Source organism: Montipora capricornis, chromosome 6, assembly GCF_036669925.1.
Source record: "Montipora capricornis isolate CH-2021 chromosome 6, ASM3666992v2, whole genome shotgun sequence".
NCBI lineage: Eukaryota > Metazoa > Cnidaria > Anthozoa > Scleractinia > Acroporidae > Montipora > Montipora capricornis.
Genome location: NC_090888.1, coordinates 58,862,941 through 58,886,174, shown reverse-complemented (window position 1 = coordinate 58,886,174; position 23,234 = coordinate 58,862,941). Strand labels below are relative to the sequence as shown.

The following is a 23,234-nucleotide window of genomic DNA, read 5'->3' as shown; positions in this document are numbered from 1 at the left end:
AAGACGAGAAGGGCAAGAAAACTAGAGGGCCTAAGTTCGAGTTTAACAATGTCATTGTTTCTTCACTTTTTGAAACCATAATTCTCAACGGTGGTGTCAAACCTTTTAGAGGGGATGATAGGCGAAATGCCGCGATATCAAACAGAGCGTGTTTTTAATTGAACGAAAGCGTATTAGTGTAGGTGGGCCGCATTATTAAATTATGACATGTTAAGCTGAATATCTTACTACATTCAATCATTCACCAATCCATCCATCTATCCATTCACCGAGTCAGTAGTGAAGCAAATTCCATCCCACGTTTTATAATGATCGCAACCTCATTTTTGAAGTCTCCTCTTTTTCAATAGTAAGTCCGTGTTCGACATAAAACAAATTCTTCAAAAAGATCGTTTACGTTTTTTTTTTACTTTTTATTTTAATCCGGAAACCAGAGAAGGTCCTTTTTTGTTTCCCTATTTTATTTTACATGACGTTTTTATCAACTGTATCTCGATAAGATAGATGATTTTTTTCTTTATTGGAGATTTCTTTGCGCTTGCGTGGGTTTCACTGGAAAACCACGACTTGGCCAGCCGTCAATAGTTTCTTGACGTATGTTTTTAATTATTTATCACTAGTGGAAGTCAAAACGCTGAAATTATAGAAAAAATATGGAGGCGTGATTTAATCACCTTTTATTGAGAAGGAATATTTGATTGTGAATCGGATTCTTTTTTTTTTCTAATTCTTACGTTAGCTTCCCTCCTATAAATATTGTGTGGCATCGTCTGAGTGCATCTGAACAGAAATAAAAACTTTTGACCGGCCACAAAGACTGGGATCACCCTGAATGTACTCCTTCTACCGCTCTGTTTTCTTTAATTTGGTTTTCGAAGCAATAATCCCATTTTTACATGAACCAATGAAGCCAGTTTGTCTTTTGAATGATGGAACATTCTCAAGCGCGTAAACCGTGAGTTTCAATGGCTACTGACATAGCTCTCCATTTTCAATTTTTTTGCACGTTCTATTTATTGTTCTTTCATCCTGTTGAATTGTATGACTCATTTATGATATTGTTAACTTACTTCCTTTTGTTATCTTCGCAATTTACGAAATTCAACGCAAAGAACAAACCAAATTTTATTGTGTACTTAATTTTCACCTTCGCATCACGTAAGTACACGAACTATTTTGATAACAAACTAACGCACATGTCCCACTTTTTTTCCATTTTGGCTATAATTATTAAGGGAAGCGCGTTCCCCTCGGACCTCCTACGCAAGATTGGCGGTAACGTCACCGGACAGCATTGAACGGAAGCGTGGTTCAAGCCAACATGTCCTCTTCGAATTTATCTGATATACACAATCGCTAACAGTGCTCGGAATTGTGTGTATGAAATAGATTCGGACACTGTGTCCCAGGACTTGTGATAGCAGAGAAAACAAGAAAGATTAAAATTATACCCGTGGAAAGGATTTCAACTCTATAGCAACCGCTTCACTCCGATAAATTTACGATAATCGTCAGAGCAAATATCAGATAAATTCGGGGTGGAGGGTGGATTGTTCAAGCGCATCAGGAGTGCTTTTAAACCCTCCGAGTGACTTCGACCGATTCGGGTAAATCGTTCAGGGTATTACGCGTACTCTGAAAAGACTGAAAAAATACAAGAAAAATGTTTTTTCCTTTTACTAGTACGAATATTTTACAGAAAAAAAAAGCCACACAGCTATAAGTAGGTTCGTCTTCAGTACGTGTGGATTGAAAGACAGGATGAAGGCAGGGATATTTGCGAAAGGCTGATCAAATAGTGAAGAAATATCTGTTGAATTTAGCAATATTTCGAAATTTCTCAGTAAAGCTGAAATATCCCGCTGTTCACATCTTGCGCACAGGGCTCTGGAAATGAAAAATTTATGGCGGGGAGCACTGGAAACGAGTTTATTCCAATATGGCGTCGTCTCGACGAGTAAAGGATCTTTTGAGCACGAAGTTTGCAAGACGGATTTATCACTTAGGAAAGTCAAAATCGGGTACTACATCGCAGGGATATTTTCGATATGCTTCTACCTTTTCGTTTGTGCCAGACTCACCGTCGCCTCTCTATGGTAGGCTGATTTAATGAGCTTAAGTTAACTATACCGTGAATTATCTCAGAGATAATTGTAAGAGATATACTAGAAATAGCTATCGTTAAGTGCCAACGAGACAGTCGATATAGTACATAGTCTGCAGATTTGTATCAGAGTTCCAAAATACCCGACAGTAGCTGTAAATGTTTTAACAATAATACAATAATAGAAATTGCACACTTTGTATCTCCATCAACAATGTCAATGTCAACATGTTTTGCAATGATATGGAAATTAAAGTAATGCTGTAATTTTTGAACGGCCGTAATTTTAACAGGAATATACAATAATTAAGATGAATAAAATCAGTGCTATGTAAAAAAAGCCGAAGCCTTTTCAGACTTTTCAGTGTGAAACAATTGTCAATTGTCTCTCGCACATGAAAGTTGTTTCACTTGTATAACTTTTATTTTGCAAGATACAGCCGTGAATTTGACAACAGCGGCCGATAAGAACACATACGCAAGTATAGTTTTGAGCTTGTTCACTCAATATAGAACACGCTGGTTCGAAAATAAATATTAAAGAACACTCAAAGCAAGTGTACACAACACAATGGTCAGGGAAATGGGAAAAATGTGTTTTCAACTTTGAACTTGTTTTCAAGATCATCAATAGTCGCGTGTGTCGTGCAAGTTTGTCTAACGACATCACTTAGTCCCTACTAAAATCTCCGGGTATCTACACCTTACATTACACTTACGTCACAAGCAAAATTTCTGTGATGTGATTGGCTTATTTTTTCCTATTGTTACATTACATTACTTTTTTCTCTTAATCTTGATCACTCGACGTTTTTTTCGCCTGCAGCTCAATACTTTCGTGCGCAGCTCCTCGCTCATTGGCAATAATAAGTATTTAATTGGAAGAAGTTAGGAACCATCTCTGAAGTCGTCAATATCTCAATGGCCTTAAAGCGAAGATTGCAAAAGTCGGAACAAAAAAAAGATAAAGTAAAATCTACAGAAAGCCAGCAGAAAAATAATGAGTGGAGACACATCACCTTTTTGGGGCGTGATTAATTTACCTATTATCTCCCACTCTGCAGCTGGCATATAATCCATGTTAACTTCCCATGTTACGTCTTCCTATACCAGGGGTTTCAATAAGCACCGACGGCCGACGAAAAGCGTCGGCTGCATCGCTCAGAGAAGTCGGCTACTTTTTACCCTACATTGAATTAATTGAAGGATTCCGTCAAAATTAATTTTTGATCGACTTGAATGTACCTTTTTTAACCTCAATTTCAAAGTAATTATCAGATTTGATAGTGCCATCTTTGAGCTACAGTGCATGGCTATAACTTTTTTCCGCATTTTTGCCTAGACCAACCGTCACATTTTTTACGTAATTCAATTACGTTTAGTTACGTCCCCAAACATATCAAGACGTTTAATGTAAAACAGGTCGTTATTGAGTAATCGTTGCATCAAGACTTGTTTTCCAAAAACAGTAAATTTGTCGTTAGTTTCATTGGTTAAGCCTTTTCGTTTGTTCAGATTAAAATGACATATTCTTATCGTTCGATAGAACTGATTTCTCATGTTGAGAAATGTTGAAATTCGCGCTTGAAAAAACGCGCAAAAAAGGTTTGCCGTTCCCGGCAGCTTGAAATTGGTAGTAATGATGACATGAAGTTGTCGAAACGTCATATAACGTTAAAAATCATTAATTTTCCTTTTGAAATGGTTTTCCAAATCTTTCTTCGCTGGAAATTATCAAAAGAATGCGCTTAATTGCACACTCAGTGTCTCTGTTGATTAGAAATCTTTCATCTTCAGTGCTGGAAATCACATTTCAGAGCTTCCAGATTTCACAATCGACTGGGGGAACATGCCCCCAGAGCCCCCTAGACGAAGGGGGTCGGCTACTAGACTCAAACCAGCTGCCTACTTCAAATTTTATTGAAACCCCTGCTATACATATTCCATATAATGGTATCTCTCTATAACTCATACCCATGCCTACTTGAGGTGCTTGTACTACTTGAGGTGTTTGTACTACTTGAGGTACTTATCCTACTTGACGTGCTTTCCCCCCCTCCACCTTTATCGATGTTGCTAGCAAGACAAAAAAAGGGGGAGAGGGAGGGGGGAAGTGGGAAAGGTTGAAATTCTAGATACGGCGGTGTTGGAAACTAGAAAAGGTGTTTTTTTTAACGGGAGTGTGGATCTTAAAATGAAGAGACACAGATAACATGTCAAAAATTACAGACAGATCTAGAATACCTTTGAGTGTTTTTTTTGATAATTATTATGGAGTTTTGTATGCATGCGTAGTTGTTGATTGACAAATGATTAGCAGGACGCATGTTTAAGGTAGCACGCCTTGTTGTTGTGCAACTTGATGTACAAGACAATGTGAAAACTTTAGGCAGCACATGCCTTATTTATCAGTTGAGGAAAACAAAACACTGAAATCATAGAAAACAAAAATATGAGGGCCTAACTTTTTGTTTTCTTGCACTTCAACAAGTATAAATTACCTTTCAATAATTGAAAGGGGATACTTATTAATCTTGTTCTTGTGTATGAATGGGATCATGTTAGGATGTGGGTGAAAAACAATGACGACGTTTGTTTTCTACTAGCCCCTATTATTGTTTTTCTTTCAGGTCAAACACAAAAGATGAACTTATTTCAATCACTTACAAATGCAATGGATATCATTCTTGATTCTGATCCATCCGCAGGTGCTTATTTTATTTCAAATGAATTAGATGTACATATTTTAAAATTAATTTTACTTTTAATTACCAGTGCCATTCCCACAAAACCAGCTGTTAATGATGAGCCAGATTGTGTATGAATAATTAAGCTTTACTCAACTTAATTCTACCAGTTACTGTTGTAATACCGGTATGCATGAGCAACACGCATGCAAATATTTTAGATAGCAAACTTGTATTGTTTGATACATTCTAAGGTGCAGAGCTGGAAAGAATAATAATTATTACATATTGTAATTAGTTGGATATTTATTCACTCTCGCATTGAAATGGTTCAGTCGGTTTTTTTCTACGGGTTTGAAGTCAAGTTTTAATTCGTACAAAATTAAAGATAGCTTTTTGTATAATGGTCTGCAGTGCAGTAGCATGGAAACAATTACCTCTAAACAACCTAGTAGAAGTTGATCTTTCTACAGAACTTTAATACCACTTACGAGATGCCATATGCACCGCAGTGTCTTTCTCAATTGGAGTACTTCATGTATTTAGGAGACATAAATCTAGGAGTAAGGTGCATTTTTCAATAGCCTAGAACTGCTGTTATTATTATAATGGTTAACTAGGGGTCAGAATTTCTCTCCTTTCATGCTGAATTAATACTGGTATTAATTTTACCTATCTCAAATTTATAGAAGGATTTCAAACCAGGAGGGCTGGGATGTGGTCTGCAAGCAGTATGGACCACTACACTACATGCCCCATAAAGGGGTGCAGAGTGTCAACCCAGGGTTGGACATCAGCACTCGCCCGCTCTCCCAGGCGAGTCTCTAAAGGGTTGGGCGAGCGCAAATCATCGATCACTCGCTCGTTTGGCGAGTTCCATTTTCGTCACCAAGGAATAATTTAATTAAATTGCAAAATAAACACTGCTTTTTGCATTCCATTTTGCCAAGAAAATCCCTAAACATAAACTTATCATTTCTATTTTACAAAGTTTTACATTTTGAACTGTCTAATAAACTAACGCTAAAAGGCAACATTGGGCTTAGTAAATAGACAGATTATATGAAGAAATATGGCTTCCTGGTCAGTGATACTGCTGGTCACTATCGAGCCATTGGTGATAAGGCAAACATGGCACGTTTGCGCCCATTGCTACTGCACATCCTTACAGTAAAGTGCATTTTGAGGGTCACTCGCCCGAGTGGCAAGTGCTCTCAAAATTAAGTGTCCAACCCTGTCAACCTCACTTAAAGAGGTTTGAAAGGGTTTTTCAGCTCTTTATAGTGCATTTTGGCAACAATTTGGATTGAGTAATCATAAAGATCATAACATTAACCCCCCCCCCCCCCCCCCCCCCCCCCCCCCCAAAAAAAAAAAAAAAAAAAAAAAAGCTTGACAGTGATGAACCCATTGTTGTAACCCACCTAACTTCAGTGCACAGATGGGAACTGGTGTTTTTTTCTAGGTCACCTCCAAGTTTGTCAGTTTTTTCTGTTGTTTGTCTTCTAAATAATTTTCAGTGATTTTTGGAGAGGATGTAGCTTTTGGTGGAGTATTTAGGTGCACTGTTGGACTGAAGGACAAATATGGTAAGTTGCAAATTATGCAATTAAAGAAGACTGTAAGTGTTATTAAATTTTTTATTTGAAACTGTTATTAAAATTAATATATAGAGGATACTGCATGGCCGCGCAGAGATTTCTCCATGTGACCATGTAATTTTCTTTTTATTGGGATAAATCCACGCAGTACAACATAAATTAAGATATTGCTTTATCTTTTTATTTCAAAAATTAAGGTTTGAACTTGACTGCATAAGCTTACTAAAATTTGGTTTTATCAACGGAGTTGATAATGTAAATTTGCCACCGTACAGAGATTCTAAAAGCTGACGTTTCGAGCGTTAGCCCTTCGCTCTGACGAAGGGCTAACACTCGAAACGTCAGCTTTTAGAATCTCTGTACGGTGGCAAATTTACATTATCAACTCCGTTGATAAAACCAAATTTTTGTATACTACTTCCCCACCGACGCAGCACCACAGTTTCTTTAGAAACTACCCCTTCATTCATTTGCATAAGCTTACTGATTGGTCAAAAATGATATCACAGGTGTGGATAAAAATGAATATCACTGACAGGATACTGGGTTCCTGCAACTCCTTGAAGTACTTGAAAAGCCCTAGAATCTAATTTTGGTCTTCAAGGGTGCTTGAAAAGCCCTTGAAAAAAAAGGATTTTGTGGGAAACTGCTTGAAAACTCCTTGAATTTTGACTTGGGTGAAAATTGTAGGGATAGCATTATACCAAAAGAAAATGATGATCATGCTTATAGTTTAAGAGACCTTTCAAAAATTGAGCAAATTGACTAATTTGGGGAAAACTTGAAATGCCTGTGCGTGCACTTAACTTGCAGGATGTGGGAAAGAATATCAGAAAACACTGAAACACGATGTATGGCATAGAAAACTTCTTACAAACACTCCTTGAAAACTCAATTTCTGGTTCTTGAAAACTCCTTGAATACTCAGGTGGACTTTTGTATGCAAAATCTAGCATGAACCCTAGGGATAGCGTTTTTATTGACTTGCTACCTTTTGGTATGCCTTCAAATTTTATGTAATAACACAGTGTATTTCAAGATGATGACCTCTTTTCTTCCCAGGTAAAGACAGAGTATTTAATACTCCACTTAGTGAACAAGGAATTGTTGGTTTTGGAATTGGTTTGGCAGCAGCTGGGGCTACAGCTATTGCAGAGATCCAGTTTGCTGATTATATCTTTCCAGCATTTGATCAAGTGAGTCTGGCTGTATACTCTCATCATTCTCAAACACTTTCAATTGACTTTCTCTGAAAGGATCTTGAATCTCGCAAAACATTATTTTTCTCTGTCACCACTTTGTATCAATGAAACTCAAAAAAACTTCAAATGGCAACATTAGATGGTAAAAGAATGCACACTCAAATCCACAGTCAACCAGGAACTGTCAAATAATATTATGTTTGCTCAGTATGCAAGACTAGTGTCCTTTGATTCAAAACTTGGAGGAAATCTCAAGATTGAAATGGTCCTTTGAAATCACTTACCATAATATTGTGCCTGCATCTCTTCAAATGCCATCTGTTGCATACCATGTACGCTGTGTAAAACAGACGGCTTTCACAAACATCATCGAGATGTAAAAAGAAATGACAAAGTTGTGTCAAAAGCAATATTGCAGGCCATTTCATTCTTCCTATTAAACCACTCCTTGCATGGCATGGCAATTTGGCCTATAACTATATTGCCATGGTATATGTAACACAGAAAGCTGCAAAACTCTTGGACAAAAAATTATTTTTGCACAAGGCACTCTCAGTCTCTACCTTTTTTCCATTCAATGAGTTTGTTAACTTTGTATATTCATGTCACGATGGTTCCATGGCAAAGCTTCTCTATCTCCTACATAAACCAGTAACAACCCAGGTACATATTTATTCCTTAATTCACTCTGACAAAGTGTCAACACTCAAAACATCAGCTCATATGTTTTGTATGGTGGTTAATTTACCTTGATCAGCTTGTTCAATAAAACTGAATTTTCTTTTTTCAATACCCCCCACCAGCACAGCACCACAATAATTTTTTAAATGGAAGCTAGTGAGCAGCACACAGAAACTGATCTTGTTAACTTTGTTTATTATCCGACCGGTTTCGTCTGATCAAACAGACTTCATCAGGGATTCTATAATGATCAATAATTTTTGCTACAAAATGTTGACCTCCTTGTCTTTTATAGCCTCTGTGGCATTTGGCTTATTACCCTTGCCTGCCTTTTTCAGTTGCTTGCCTCAAGCCTTTAGAGCTTTTCATGTTCATTCACGTTATGTTCGTTGCCATGGATACTTTACACAGGCTTTCAAGTGGCAGTTGAAGCTTGAAAGAAATCCTCATAGGCTTGAACTCATCTCCATCTTTTCCGATTTCCATCTTTTCTCTTGACAGTTATTATAATTATAGAATAATTCACTCAAGAAATCATTTAGCTGCTCTGGTGGAATGTATTACAGTTTTCTCTTCTCATTCTTTTCTTTCAAAAATGCTTTTAAAATGGCAAATTTTACTGTCTTTTCTTGTTTTTGATGGTGTGTTCTTGTTTTGCTGCTGCTGAATAAATTCTGCAATCAGTTACAAGCTTTTCTAATGCTGGAAATCATCAACTTGAGATTTCTGCCATCTTGAAAAGTTAATTATTTTTTATAATAAACTTGACTATGCAACTTCAAACTCATTTCAAATTGCATAAATGGCCAACGACAAAGCTTCAAGTTGAACTGATGAGGAAGGTGGTGGTCCAGGAGAAGGAGCGAAAACACACTCAGTACTTCTGACAAGTTCTTCATGATTGGATGAAATGTTTTCTCCAGTCGTGAAATTGTTGTTTCTCTGATTTGATTGGCTATAAACAGATCTCAGTATGTATGGAATCATATTAGTTTCAACATTATTTTTATCCACTAAAATTAATCTTTGTTTTCAGTGGTTGTCTTACTTTCACTTGTAGTTTGTGAATGAAGCTTCCAAGTTCAGGTACCGCTCAGGAAATCTTTTCAACTGTGGGAGTTTAACAGTACGGGCACCATGTGGTGCTGTTGGTCATGGGGCCCTTTATCATTCCCAGTCAGTGGAGAGTTTCTTTGCTCATACACCTGGGTTAAAGGTAATCAAAAAGTTTAACCAAGTGTACATAATAGTCAGACCATATCAATTTGGAAAACCTTTTTTAAAATAGAAAGTAGTAAAAATGGCCCAAAAATAAGCCTAAACAAACAGTAAACATCATGGTAATTGTTGAAAAGAGAGGAGTCGCTTACCCCTGTCAACCAGTACAGTTTAACCACCAACAATTTTTCACCTTTTTATTGTCCTGTATGGTCACTGTAACACCACAGCCTCATTTTGATGTCCAGTGATGTGACTCAATTGATTTATTAAATGATTCTAAAGACCTGGCCCCAGTTGTTCGAAAGGTGGATATTGCTATCCACTGGAGAAATCACTATCCACTGGATAACTCAATTGGTTTTGCTAGTGTTTAGCCACTGGATAGTGTTGAACCTTTTGAACAACCAAGGCCAGAACTACATGTAGATGTACCTCGAATCTTTTGACTTGGAGTGAAGGAACTTTGAAAGCCTGTGTTAGACTTTTCTTTAGTCCAATCAGGCTTACCAGGGGTAACCCTTTCCTTCCTATAAGTTAGTGACACTTGCAGATTTTACTGCATCTAATGCTAGATGTCATTTTGAAAGTAACTTAATTATTTTTAATTCTATTGAGTCAATTATTGTTACTTAATGGACCACTTCTAACGGGGCCTTATCAGGGTCAATGAATCAGCAATCATAAATACAACTAGCCTGCATAGCAAGCGTTTCCAGCAAGAAGCGAATTCATTTTTCCCGCCATGTGATTCTTGTCTCACCCCATTTTTCGTGTTAAAAATCTTCCACTGAAACGCTTACCAAGCAGGCTAAAATACAACAGAACAGATCAACTTTTAAAAATCCCAACTGCCTTTGAGACAAACCAGGTTGCTATTGTGTAGTAGCGAAGCTGAACTAGGGACTATCTGGAACAACTTTACCTAGTTGTCAGGATGGGTTTTGAGGCCAGGACTCTGCCTCTCAAGACAGATTTAGGACTTGGTTGAGCCAAGTTGTGTTCCTTGGGCAAAAAACATTTATTTTGCATTGCCTCCCTTCACCCATGAGTGTTGTATGTATGGTTACTGGCAATTCTCTTTGGAAGGGGTGTGTTGGGGGGGGGGGGGGGGTTGGAGAAGGAGAAGGAGGGAGGACCTTGTGATAGATTACATGTAGCATCCCATCCAGTGGGACTATACTGAAAACTTGTAATCACTTAACCCTTTAATTCCCAATAGTGCCACTTATAAATTTTACTTTGTCTATCGCCAGACAATTTTACTCAGGGCTTGAAGGGTTAATGCTAGGGAAACTAGGATAAGCCCTGGCATGATCGGTATTTTAGCCTGAACAAACTTTGCCTTTAATTTATACTACATCTGTAACTTACCAACAGGAAGAGGTTGATTCTTTTAGAAGAAACTGAGTCACATGTAATATAATTATACGGGGAATTACAATCTCTCATCTTCAATTTCTTCTCTGATAGGTAGTTGTCCCAAGAGGACCCATTCAAGCCAAAGGACTTTTCATTTCGTCTGTCCGCGACAAAAATCCAACCATATTTTTTGAGCCCAAGATCTTGTACAGGCAAGCAGTTGAAGAGGTTCCATTGGCAGACTATGAGATACCACTGTCAGAAGCAGAAATATTGGAACAAGGTACTGTTTTCCTTGTCCTAATAAAGTACTTTTAGTTATCATGATCTTAAAATACTCAACAGAATATGACATTTCTGATTGGTCAAATACCTGTAGGTTATGGAGTGCAATACCAAAGTAACAAGTTGCTATGGAAAAACAGCAATTGGGTAATTTTGTTGAGAATAATAATAATAATAATAATAATAATAATAATAATAATAATAATAATGGTAATAATAATAATAATGATAATGATAATGATAATAATAATAATAATGATAACCCCTGATGATGGCAAACAGCCGAAAACGTTTGGTTGAAACATTTTAATTTTTAACCATTTCATAACCTTTTTAGCCTTGTATATAGAATATATTTTACTAAGCGCACATTATGGACAATATAATGATAATGATGACGATGATGATAATAATAAAATTCAAAAGTTTGCTTTGAACTTGGGAATTTCATTATGTAACTGTCAATCAAATGGAAAACTTTGAAACAAACTTGGGAATTTTGCGCCAACCTTCATGGGAATGAACACTGAACACTCATCACAAAAAATATGTTGTCTGCACAAGCTGGTAAATACTGAAAAGTATATTTTCATTTTCAAGAGTCAGTGATCCCCTTGAATAACACTGAATTTCTTGAAAGAATATAAACCAAGATCTTGCATTAAGCTGCGGCTGATCGATGCATGCGATGGGACATTTTTGGGCAAACACTGAAACATTGTTCTCTACCAGTTTGTTTTGGATTTCATTGCTGTAAATGCTGGGATTGGTACTTTTACAACACTCCATATAAATATTCACATCATTCAGCTTGCGCTGACCGAGTGATATTTCTTCATTTGTTGTCTTCGATATTCCCTCTGCGAATGAAAATATCAACAATTTTGGCAATGGTTTGTTTTGGAAGTCTCAGTTCCTGTTCTATTTGAGATGGTCCTTTCCATTCCAACCAGCTTTCAATAATTTTTTGCCAAACAAAACTTGAGTCCACATGGCCACAAATCTGGTCCAAGAAACATTACAGGGTTCTCCAGTGCAAAACACTTTCTGTTGGCCTGACAGCACAGTCGCTCTACTCTGGATCTGTAGAAACAGAGAGTATAATTATGCAGTTCATGGGCAGCAGAGTAGCCAAGATACAAGAGCAGCAGCACATACAGTGGCAACACATAGGCACAGTGGAGAATCAAGCTGATCTGGGGAGCAGTGGCAGTGATATCGACAAACTCCCAGTTCTGTGGTGGCAAGGGCCAGACTGGTTATCAGAACCAGAAAAGTGGCCAGCCGATATTCTGACTAGATCAACAAAGGAATCAGAAGAAGTGAAAATAGTGCGTGAGCTGCCAGCTGTGGCAGTGGAAAACAAACAAGACCCTTTTGATGAACTGCTACAGAAACACGAATTGTGGCATGTGTTGCGCCTGGGTGTGTGGATAGTTGAGCTTCCTTCAAAACTCTAGAGTCAACCAACACCATCGAGTCATTGGGCCTCTAATGACTGAAGAAATACAGCAACAGACCAAGCGGACTCAGGAGCAAGGCAAAACAAGTACCAAGTTTGAAGAGGATCGTTTGCAGCTGAATATTCAAAGCAACCAAGGTGAAGTGTTAGTATGCAAGGGGAGAATTCAAGGCCATTATCCCATTTAACTCCCAGATACAGCGCCCTTTACTTGTAAGCTAGTGTGACGATCACACGTAGACACCTTGTATAGAGGTGTGGGCATGACATTGACTAAGACCTGTGAGCAATATTGGTTACCACGAGTCAGGAAGCTTGTTAAACAAGTGATCAAATTGTGCGGTCTCTAGGTAGAGGTTTCGGTGGTGGAATAGTTGAGCGACGGCTTGTAAACGTTTCCAAGCCATTGCTCAACTATTCCACCACCGAAACCTCTACCTAGAGACCGCACTGAAGGAAATACCCCATTTGAAGTGATCTGAGTTGATTTTGCTGGCCCTGGCCCCCTCAAGTATCGTCACAAGTCCAAGATAGCAGGCAAAGTGTACCTTGTATAGTTCTCGTGTAGTTGGACAAGAGGGATCTACATGTACCTCAAAGCAATGGGAAATCTGGAGACCAGCAAATTCCTGAGAAGCTTAAAACAGCTTATTGCTCACCGTGGCCGTCTGGCGAAAATTTATTTGGACAATGGGAAGACGTTTGTGAGTGCCGCAAAATGGATGAAGCAGGTTACTAGCAACGAGAAGATACAAGACTACCTGGCTCGTCATGATACATGTATGAAGTGGCAGTTCAACCTGAGTTGTGCCCCCTGTTGGGGAGGTCAGTTTGAACGCCTCATCGCATTAGGCAAGTCTTCGCTCTACAAGACAATTGGTAACGGCATATTCTCCTGGGAAGAGCTATGTGAAGTTGTGCTTGATGTTTATGGCATGTATTTTGGAAGAGGTCAAGTCGTTTAAATTTCTTGGAGTTTTTATATCCCATGACTTGACCTGGACGGTGCCTTGCGATTACATAATGAAGAAAGCCAACCGTAGGCTTTACGCCTTAAGGCAACTTAGGCGATGTGGCGTGTCCGCGCATGATAATGTTATGGTGTATTGTTCGCTCGTGCGTTCTATATTACAATATGCATGTGTTGTGTTTGCTGCATTGCCGCAATATTTATCTGATTCGCTAGAAAAAATACAGAAACGTGCGCTCGCAATTATCTTTCCTGGCTCCACCTATAGCGAGGCCTTAAATTTAGCCAGTATATCAACCCTTCAAGATCGTAGATCAGTGGCTTGTCATGAATTCATTGCGCAGCTTAATCCGGATAACCTGGTTTATAAGCTAGAAGCTAGTAGATTAGAATCTACAAGTGCTTCTGCTCACTACTCACTCAGATCGAGAGATAGAGTAAGAACTAAGACAACTGCCACAAATAGGTTTGGTGACTTTGTCACAAACAAATACGCTACTGACTCGACGTAATGTGTTTATTAGTGTAGTTTGGATTATTTATGTATATCTATCGTATTCAGCATTTATATAAGCCCCCATTTATTCGTATAGTTATATCTGACCAGACCTGTAATTCAGATTTTTCTGCTAGAGGTTTCAATAAACAAAACTACTACTACTACTACTACTACTACTACTACTACTACTACTACTACTACTACTGCTACTGCTACTGCTACTGCTACTGCTACTGCTACTGCTACTGCTACTGCTACTGCTACTGCTACTGCTACTGCTACTGCTACTGCTAAGTTGAGAGCAGGGAAGATGATTCTAGAAAGGGCAGTGCAACAACTTTATCTGTTAGAGTTGTCATGTGACAGAGAAGCAATTAAACATAACGCAAACATAGCGTAACCCGAATGCCTCAACATTTAGACCAAGACGAGATGTGGCTATTGCAGCAAGATATTGCATTCAGGAATTGAGTGCAGACACAGATTGAATTGAACTGTTAAGTCATTTCTTAAGACCTTGTTATTTCCAATAATCAAAGTTTTGTAATTAGATGTGAAGTTTTCTCAAATTTATTTGGTGCTTGCACGATGCTAGTGTTTGTCTTACAGTTAGAGACAAACAGTGGAGTGTGTCGTAAATTGTGCAGTGATAATTGTCAATGAGCATTTCAAATTATAGGTTTGAACTGATTAAAAAAAAATTAAACCAGGGGATAAAATTGAACTACAACATATCCAACAATTTCCGCCAAAATCTGGTACTAACGTGATTGCTTTGGGATAACGTGTGTTGTTTCATGCAGGTTCTGATGTGACGGTTGTTGGTTGGGGTACTCAGATCCATGTATTACGCGAGGTCTGTAAAATGGCTAAAGATGAGCTGGGTGCAAGCTGTGAATTGATTGATTTGCAAACAATTCTACCTTGGGATGAAGAAACGGTTATCAAGGTACACAATGTTTGAAAATAAAAAAACCTCAAGGGAGGTCGCATGTTTTAATATGCTAAGAATGCAGAAGAGTATTACTGCGAGGATCATGTTCCCACTTCTGAGGACTCATGGAGTTGTTCAGTGGAGCTTGCCAGGTCCACCGCAGTGAATTATGAATTATGGCAAGGCAGCAAGATATAACTTGTTTGTTTAATCAGGCTAATATGGAGATTCGATTTGAGTGATATTATACGCATTGGACAGTGTACAAATTATTTCCAAGAACATTTTTATTCAATTGTAGGAACCAAATCCGAATTTCTAGCACGTGAATAAACCATACGGGATGACTCTATGTGAACTGTTACCCAGTTGAGGTCAATTAATTAATTAATACAGCCTATCATTTATTGATTTGAAAAGGAGGAATGGGGGTGGAGGGGGGGGGGGGGAGGTTAAAAGAGAGGGAGGGGGGCTTAATAACCCTCTTCCTCTTGGGGCTTATTTGAGGGGGGCTTAATAGAGGATTTTACGGTATTACATTGATAATGTGACAGTGTGATTCAAGAAATAAAACTCAAACTTAAATAACCTTTGATAATTTTTATCTCTTTGCTAGTCTGTTCTTAAAACAGGGAGGCTCCTAATAGCACACGAAGCTCCGTTAACTGGTGGATTTGCAGCAGAAATCAGCAGCACAGTGCAGGTACATGTAAATTTTTAAAGATGTCAGCATGGAAATTTTGTTGACCTTTTCATGGGGCTCTTGAGAGTGTTTTCATTCACATGATCAGTAACCTTGTTTTTCCACGGTGAAACAAAAGAAAATGTTTGCATGATAATAGAGCAGAAGTCCCATAGAATTAGTTGGGGACACCAACGTGACTGCCGTTCCTTTGTTTAGGGATGCCAACATGGCTGACACATGAAAACACTCTATGGTCATGATTGGGATGTAACTTACAGTATTTGTGCCATTTCCAGATTTCAGATTCACATAAAATTATTAATCAAATGCAGTGAGCACGGGCATGCTTCATAATCTTGTGTTCATTGATGACACAAGAAACTCGACCATCCTCTTTTTTGCCAGAAATGCTCATGAGATAAAATACGTTTATTTTTTTCGGAGGGCACGGTATCAATCCTCCAATCTGATTGGTTCGGATTTTTTTCTCTGCCCACGGGCACAGTAACGCTGGGAGAGGTTTTGTCCTTGACCTTTAATTTCCATTTTTTGACACCGAATTTGTTTACATAAAGAAGTTACTTTTTATTAGACAAGAGGTTTGGAAATAGAATTCAAATAATTTTCTCTTTGAAACGTTCAGTTTGTAAGTCACTTACTGCATTCACTATCAAGCGCACTGCGAGTCAACAATTTAAAAAGTGATTTCAGAGAGGAAGGGAGAGAGAGGAAAAAATAAATAAGTTTATTTACCAGCTAAGGGTCAGTCCGTATAGTGAAAAATTGTGACCTCAGTCTTGAAAAAGCTGCCCTTGGCCTACAGCCTTGGGCAGCATTTTCAAGACCTCGGTCACAGTGTTTCGCTGTACGGACCTCCCACCTGCCAAATAACCTATATGTCTATGAGCACGTCTCCTGATGTACTTGAAAGGCTCAAACTGCTGAGATTCATGAGATGGCATTTTTTTCCAACCAAATAGCTTTGTAATAATTATAGCATGGTGTCATGCAGGGTGTCATGCTATATTTTCGAAACGAAAGATGTCACAGTACTGAAAACTTGAAAAAAGATGTATTTCTAGGTCACCGTGATCCTTTTGATAAAAATTCAAAAGACCTTGTGATTTTGATTTTAGAAATTTGATGACATCACTTTGAAAACCATCTATTGATTTCTTTCTTCTTTTGAGTGGGGTCCAGAACAAAGGTCCAGTTGGGGGTCCATGTTTTGTACTTTCCCAGCCCAACACCTATGTATAATCTCCCTTCAATTCCATGCATTAAATTACTGCAAGCATAATTGAACATCTCCCTTCCCCTCGGCAGCATTTCTACCATTTAGGTAAATAAGTTTTACATATTAAGCGATATGAAAAACTTGCTAGAGAATGTTTTATCAAAATATCAAATTTAGCAGGTCGTATTGTAGAATATGGTCCACTAATTTAGCTAATCACAGCATGCATACTATCTGAAAGATTATAGGAATAATAAATATTATTATTATTAGCTATATTACATAGCAATAATTGTCTAAAACATGAACCCAGCCTAGGTCTCTGCCTGCTAGTCCATGCATTTACGGTAAGTTATGAATGCAGTGAAATAAATACTATAATACTATAAAATAAAAGGTCTAATCAGTTGGCACATACACTAGCAAATGAGCACTGTGCTGTTGCTTGGCTCTGTGTTATGTCTCAGTAACTATATTTTTTTGTTCTCTATTTTGCAGGAAAACTGTTTCCTTTCTCTAGAAGCTCCCGTCCAGCGTGTCTGTGGCTGGGACACACCCTTCTCTCTGATTTTTGAACCGTTCTATCTGCCAGACAAGTGGAGGTGTTTTGAAGCTCTGAAGAAAATCATGAGCTATTAAGACTTGGTCTGTCAAGTCCTTGAATTCATTGGAGGGAAATGAACTCAAGCCTGTGCCATCGACTGAGCAAAACCTCTGGCACATCTTGGTTTTCGCATCAGGTTACATTTGTGACTGCAAATCAATCCCTACACATACATTACAGGATCCTCCCAATGCTCATGCGATGGGCAAGAAAATCACAAAGCATTGTTTTTATTTTTTCTTGGGACCATTGCAAGTCGCAAGAGAAACTGGAAACAACGCTCAGAATGCAATAGGAGGGAAAACAAAGGGTATTATATGGTAGTTTCGAAAGTGCATGGCCTATCAATGCTGTGTAAAGGGGTTACCATCCTCTAGCCTTGCTTTTCCCCAAGTTTTCTGGACGATTTCAGATATACAAATAGAACTTAATGTGTAACTTAATAAATACTAGTAGACCCGTTAACAATCAATAGTACAATGTGGGATGAAAGTGTTGCATCACCCAGTGTCATTCTTTTCCTGTGTAGGTGCAATCAGTTATCACCTCCTCTTACACGCCCTAGCAATGTTGTTTTAAGGGTCAAATAAGTCAACTTTTATTAAAGGGGGAAGTGGTTGGAAAATAATAGAATAGCAATTATTCTTGTTATTATTATGTCCAAGATTGAAACCACAGATGTGACGTAAGAATCTGTGATGTCTCGCTTGGAAGCAGGCAACGACAGGTAGTCAAAGGTCCCAAGCAGGGCCGTCTCTCATGTCTCATAAAGACAGAACTTTCCCTCAGGATATGTGCTGTACCCAACCATGCTAACTTCTGAATAACTTCCAGCCTCATTTTTACTTCCAATTTGTCCATGGCAAATGTTTTTCAAAACCATAATTATATTATGATGATGATGATGATGATTATTATTATTATTATTATATTATTAAATTTACTTTACTTAATGAGGGTAACAAAATAATATCACTTTTTGGCACTGCAACTACTTGGTCATGGTTCCTCAGTCTGTTCAGTTATTGCAAGCAGCATAGACCTTATTCATTTGCTAATGTGCAAATTAGCCTACCAAGCCTCATTTTAGAGCAACAATTCTTTTCTATTCACTGAATGGTATCGACACTTGGTAGGCTAATTTGCACTTGGACAAAAGAATTAAAAATTGACCACCATTTATGAATAAGGTCTATGAAGATTATTCTTTTAAGCAAGTCACCCCAACAAATTCTGCCAGGACTGTAGGTATCTTCAATACTTTTCCCCCAAAGGACATCACTTATTTTAGCCTGTATGTACAAGTTTTTCAAATAGATACAGAAATAATGTATGCTGGATATCTTGCAATATTACGCAAGGTGGTTCCAAACCAAAAGTCAGAGATTTTTTCAGCATTGTTTTTGGAAAGCCTAACATAAGTAAAGTTGTTTGTGGGGTTATTTCTGCTCGTCTTCTGTTTTTTGGAGGAAATTTATGTTAGAAGTTGGGCTTTTCCTGCATTTTTGGCCTTTTCAGTGTGTGCTCAAAAACTAAAACAGCAGCCTGCTGTGGCATAGGATGTGGGGAACAGAGATTTCATAAGCAAGAGAAACAAGTGCTGCTGTGGATATATTCTTCGTTGTTTTGCTGGGACGTTCTTGCATGTCTTCCCCATAAGCTGCAAAAGTGACCATTCTGAGCCGCAATGCTGCTGATTGCCCAAAATCAGAATAAAAACAGGATATCCTGGTTTAATTTTCTTAGACCTTAGAATACTGGTAGAAAAAGAAAAAAAAACCCTTCATGTATTGCCAATCTTTTATTCTTTGTTTGTGCTAGACATTACCAGCTGTTTTGTTAGGAGGTGAAAGCAAAAGCCCTACAGATCTGCTTTGTTAGCCTTTGGAATAGTTGCCACATTGTTGAGTTTAAAAACTTCATTAGTGTAGCAGCTTTCGTAACCTGCTATTGTTTGGTATTGCAAGCAGCTTCAATTGTTTTTAAGTCTAAGTCATACTTTCAATTGCTTCGTCTTTGTTTTTGGCGAGGGTAGCAAGCCAATCACATGATAAGTTATGAGAGCTGCTACATCACCCTAAAACTTATGGCCCTGTAACAAGCACTGGTATGACTAGTGTGGAGGTTGAGGCCTCTCTTTATTCCCCACAAGCTGCGAATTTAGGGCTTGCCTCTTACTCAGTTATTTTTCCCAAAATTCCCAAGAAGTACTGTATTCTCAGTTTTTGCATGTACAAAGTGGCTGTGTTGGTGAACCAAATATATCCCCAGGAATTAAACTCTCTACTTGACAATAATAATTATTATTACTGAGCAAATATTAACAGTTGTCTCTTGTGTGTGGCATCTGATCATGTTAGTCAAAACAAAGAAAGCCCCAGGACCAAAATATTAATGGTCAAAGTCGATTAAGCCAACGTGAGATTAAATAACCTGTGAATACAGCTGCCCTTCATCCCAAATGTCGAATGTCTCCTGTCATAATTTTTCGGCTAAATGCCCTAAAAGGTACCGCTAAAGCTCCTGCTGTGGACCTTTTGAGGCTGAATGTCCTAAGCTACCAAAACCCGTTTTTTAATCCCTAAAAGGTACAACAAGCACTCCCATCCTTTTTATGTGGGAGTCCCTCACTCATCACCATTCCAACGGAGTGAAGGGTGGCTGTATTCGCAGGCTAGAGATAAAAAGCCCCAAGGTTTCAAAAAATTGCCCATTTAAAAAGAAGTCCATTCTTGTTACATCAAAACTACATGCATAGGGAAGAAAACTCTTGTGGAAAAAACACTTTAATAATTATTATTTTTATTATTGTTATCATTAACTTTCAATGAACTCAGGATTAGCTTGATCACACCAGGAACAACTGGACCCTGGTGTAAAGACCACCTTGCCTGGCTGTTTGTCTGTAAATCAGATGTTGTGCCACAGAACATAATTTTGAAAATTGAACACATTACAATTAGATGTTTGATGCACAAACCACTGAAGCAAAAAGCAGATCACTTTGTCACCTTTGAAAGATGTGTTATAAAACATTTCCATTCTCAAAAAAGAACTGAACTAGAAAACAAATGTAACAGACACCAACAGAGCCAGTACCCTAATATGACACAAAGAATGATGTCTCAATACAAAATAAAAATGATAAGGCCAGTTGATGGCATGGAACAGCAAATGTAATAAAACAAGACCAAGTAGCGTTTGAAGACTGATTTACATTCCACAGCCCTATTGAATTGCACAATATTACTATTTTCAGTAAGTTTCTTTGCGAATAACCTGATGATAGAAAAGTGCTCAAAGTGACTGTCACAGGTTGAAGAAAACAATGCACATATCAAATTCTCTTTAACTTTGAATACAGTGCAATAAAACCACAGCACTTCACAAGAATTAACACCTTAATGAGCAAATTTAGCTGAAGGTAACATAACACAATGTTGCACATTTAATGTTGCTATGCTCAAGCTACATCATAATAGTAAGTTATTAAAATATTTTCTAGCTTGCGCGACACTGAATGGGAGTTTCTGCAGCAGCATCATCCTCATCACTACCCTCTGGCATATTGAACCGTGTTCTGTAGCCCATGTTCATCAACATAACTTCTAACGGGTCAGCATTCATTCTTCTCTGATTTGCCTTTGCAGCAGCTTCCACTTCATCTATATGTCTATTATTTTCACTTCCCTCTAGAGGACATGGACTCCAAAGCCGAACCACAGGATCTATTCCACTGGTTGCCAAGAGGCACAAACTTGGGTGTGGCTGTAAACAATTGACAATAGATTCATCTCCCTTCAGCACTTTCACAAGATTTGTCGTCTCTTTGTCCCACATGAAGAAGGATCCATCATCACTGCCAGCTACGATATATTGTCCATTACTTCCAAAGAAATTTGCTTCTTTGATGTCAGTGGTTGTATTACAGTGTCCACAGAATCTCTGTTCGTAATCAAGTGCTTCCAATCGAAAGTCTTTCTCCTGATCTGATACGATGCTAAGCCTTCTCCTGCGTCGTGTAGGTGCAGCATCTGGTTGTAGTCCACTAGTCTCATCATCGTCTTTGCCTGACAAGGAGTCTGACAAGTAAAGAAATGAGACTTGAACCTGAGCTGAAAGGGACATCTCATCTCAAGGCTGCTGCCTAAGAAAATTTTAAAGGGGCCCTCAGAGCTAAACGCTGAGAACTTAAGAGCCCAACATATGAAGTGGAAGGTGTTGCTGTGAAAAATTAAGGCGCCCAGAGCTATTCTTTGGGAGCCCCAGGCTACCGGGCTCCTGTTAGGCAACAGCCTTGCATCTCACCAATTCCATTTTCATGGTCAGTCCCTGTATCTCCCTTTAAACTTACCACAAGCTGGAACAGAAGCGGCTGAAAACTAGTGAAATTCCATCTACTCGCTTTATATACATTACCGACGCAGTGCGGCCCAGTGGTTAGGGCGCGTGTCTTGAGATCCGCAGATCCCGGGGTCAAGACCCCTTCTGACCACTCGTTGAATTTGATCCTGGTAGTCACTGGTTCAACTTCTCAGCTGCACTTGTAAATAGCCAACTGGTTTGCCTCCGGCCAGTTGGGATTCTTAATAGTTGTTGTTCTGTTCTGTTCTGTCGTTTCGTTGATTGTGTTTCACTGGCCCGAAAAGCCCCAACGGGGAGTGGTCAATTAAGTTTGTATTGTACTGTATTGTGTTGTACATTAAGATAATTATAAATTCATCATAACCCAGACTTTTAAGATAAAGATCACTTCTTCAAAAATTAATTGGCAAGTAAGATTATGATCTTGACAAGGCTTCTCAAAAATACTTTCAACAAGGATCCTCAAACATCTTTATATAAGAGCTTCAAAATATCTTTGAAACCCTAATGAAACAAAGCATGACACTTGATTTGAGTTTTGTTGAGGCAGCATGCTTGAAAGCCTTTTCTCGGTCCTTTGCCTAAAACATACATTTATCAGCCACGATGGACTATGATGGAGGTGGTCAAACAGGGAAAGCTAACATTGTCTATCATGAATAATTTGAACATGGTTAAGGTGAGTGATAGTCAATGATGTTGGTCAAATGGTATCAAGAGTTTCAACCAGCATGGCCAATTTTCAACTACCATGCACACTTTGACTAGATGACAAAATGATTTTCAACAGAATGAGCAAGCAGTGCTTTCAGTCACACCTTCTGTCTCAGCAAATGCAGCTGCCCTGATGTCTCTCTCAAGGGTTTTTGCAGCATTTCCTTCTGCTTGTTCTGGGAATTTTAACTTGAAACTGTTTAAGCAGGATAGAGCTTCCTGGAACCACCGCAGTTCGTATAAGCAGCGTGCCTGGCGGAAATGTGCCTTGGTGTGATTTGGGTCTAGTCCAAGTGCTCTGTGGCAGTCGCGCAGTGCTGCATAGATATCTCCATCCCTATACAGAAACAAGGAGAATCGCTCGGGATAAGAACATCTTACCCATCTTGATTACACGTCAGCCTTTAATTTAAGTAATTCATTAATTGATTATTTGACACGTGCTAAATATTATTGCATTCTTACTCCTTTGTATTTTCATTCTTTGGTATTTAATCCATTGACACCCCAAATGCCCTAGGATGCCCCCCAGTTCATCATCATCATCATCAATCCAATTTTGATCCGGGTTTATCCCTGTAAACAGGGGTGGCCGGATTTACCCCTGGTTGACAAGGAAAATCA

The 23,234-nt window shown here is 38.5% G+C and overlaps 2 protein-coding genes across 2 annotated transcripts in view; one reads left to right on the top strand and one right to left on the bottom strand.

Moving 5' to 3' along the window:
* Nucleotides 1-1,918: 1,918 nt before the first annotated feature.
* LOC138052669 (2-oxoisovalerate dehydrogenase subunit beta, mitochondrial-like) lies at nt 1,919-18,023 on the top strand. The gene is made up of 9 exons (XM_068899212.1): nt 1,919-2,096; nt 4,735-4,812; nt 6,312-6,380; nt 7,455-7,588; nt 9,336-9,491; nt 10,967-11,138; nt 14,875-15,020; nt 15,622-15,708; nt 17,426-18,023. Exons 1-9 carry the CDS (start codon nt 1,940-1,942, stop codon nt 17,564-17,566), a joined length of 1,140 nt encoding a protein of 379 aa, XP_068755313.1. The 5' UTR covers nt 1,919-1,939; the 3' UTR covers nt 17,567-18,023.
* Nucleotides 18,024-19,321: 1,298 nt separating this feature from the next.
* The window catches only part of LOC138052667 (WD and tetratricopeptide repeats protein 1-like), an 11,666-nt gene continuing 7,753 nt past the window's right edge, over nt 19,322-23,234 (bottom strand). The window contains exons 7-8 of the mRNA XM_068899211.1: nt 22,715-22,947; nt 19,322-21,613 (exon numbers count right to left, since the gene is read on the bottom strand). Of these exons, the coding sequence (XP_068755312.1) occupies nt 21,033-21,613; nt 22,715-22,947 (814 nt within the window). The 3' untranslated portion in view covers nt 19,322-21,032. The remainder of the gene's footprint in view (nt 21,614-22,714; nt 22,948-23,234) is intronic.

What these genes read in the sequence shown, in the direction of transcription:
- LOC138052669 (XM_068899212.1), top strand. Translation starts at nt 1,940, where the DNA reads ATGGCGTCGTCTCGACGAGTAAAGGATCTTTTGAGCACGAAGTTTGCA. An exon ending in TGGACTGAAGGACAAATATG is followed by an intron (nt 6,381 to 7,454) that starts GTAAGTTGCAAA and finishes TTTTCTTCCCAG; the next exon opens with GTAAAGACAGAGTATTTAAT. An exon ending in TCTTTCCAGCATTTGATCAA is followed by an intron (nt 7,589 to 9,335) that starts GTGAGTCTGGCT and finishes TTTCACTTGTAG; the next exon opens with TTTGTGAATGAAGCTTCCAA.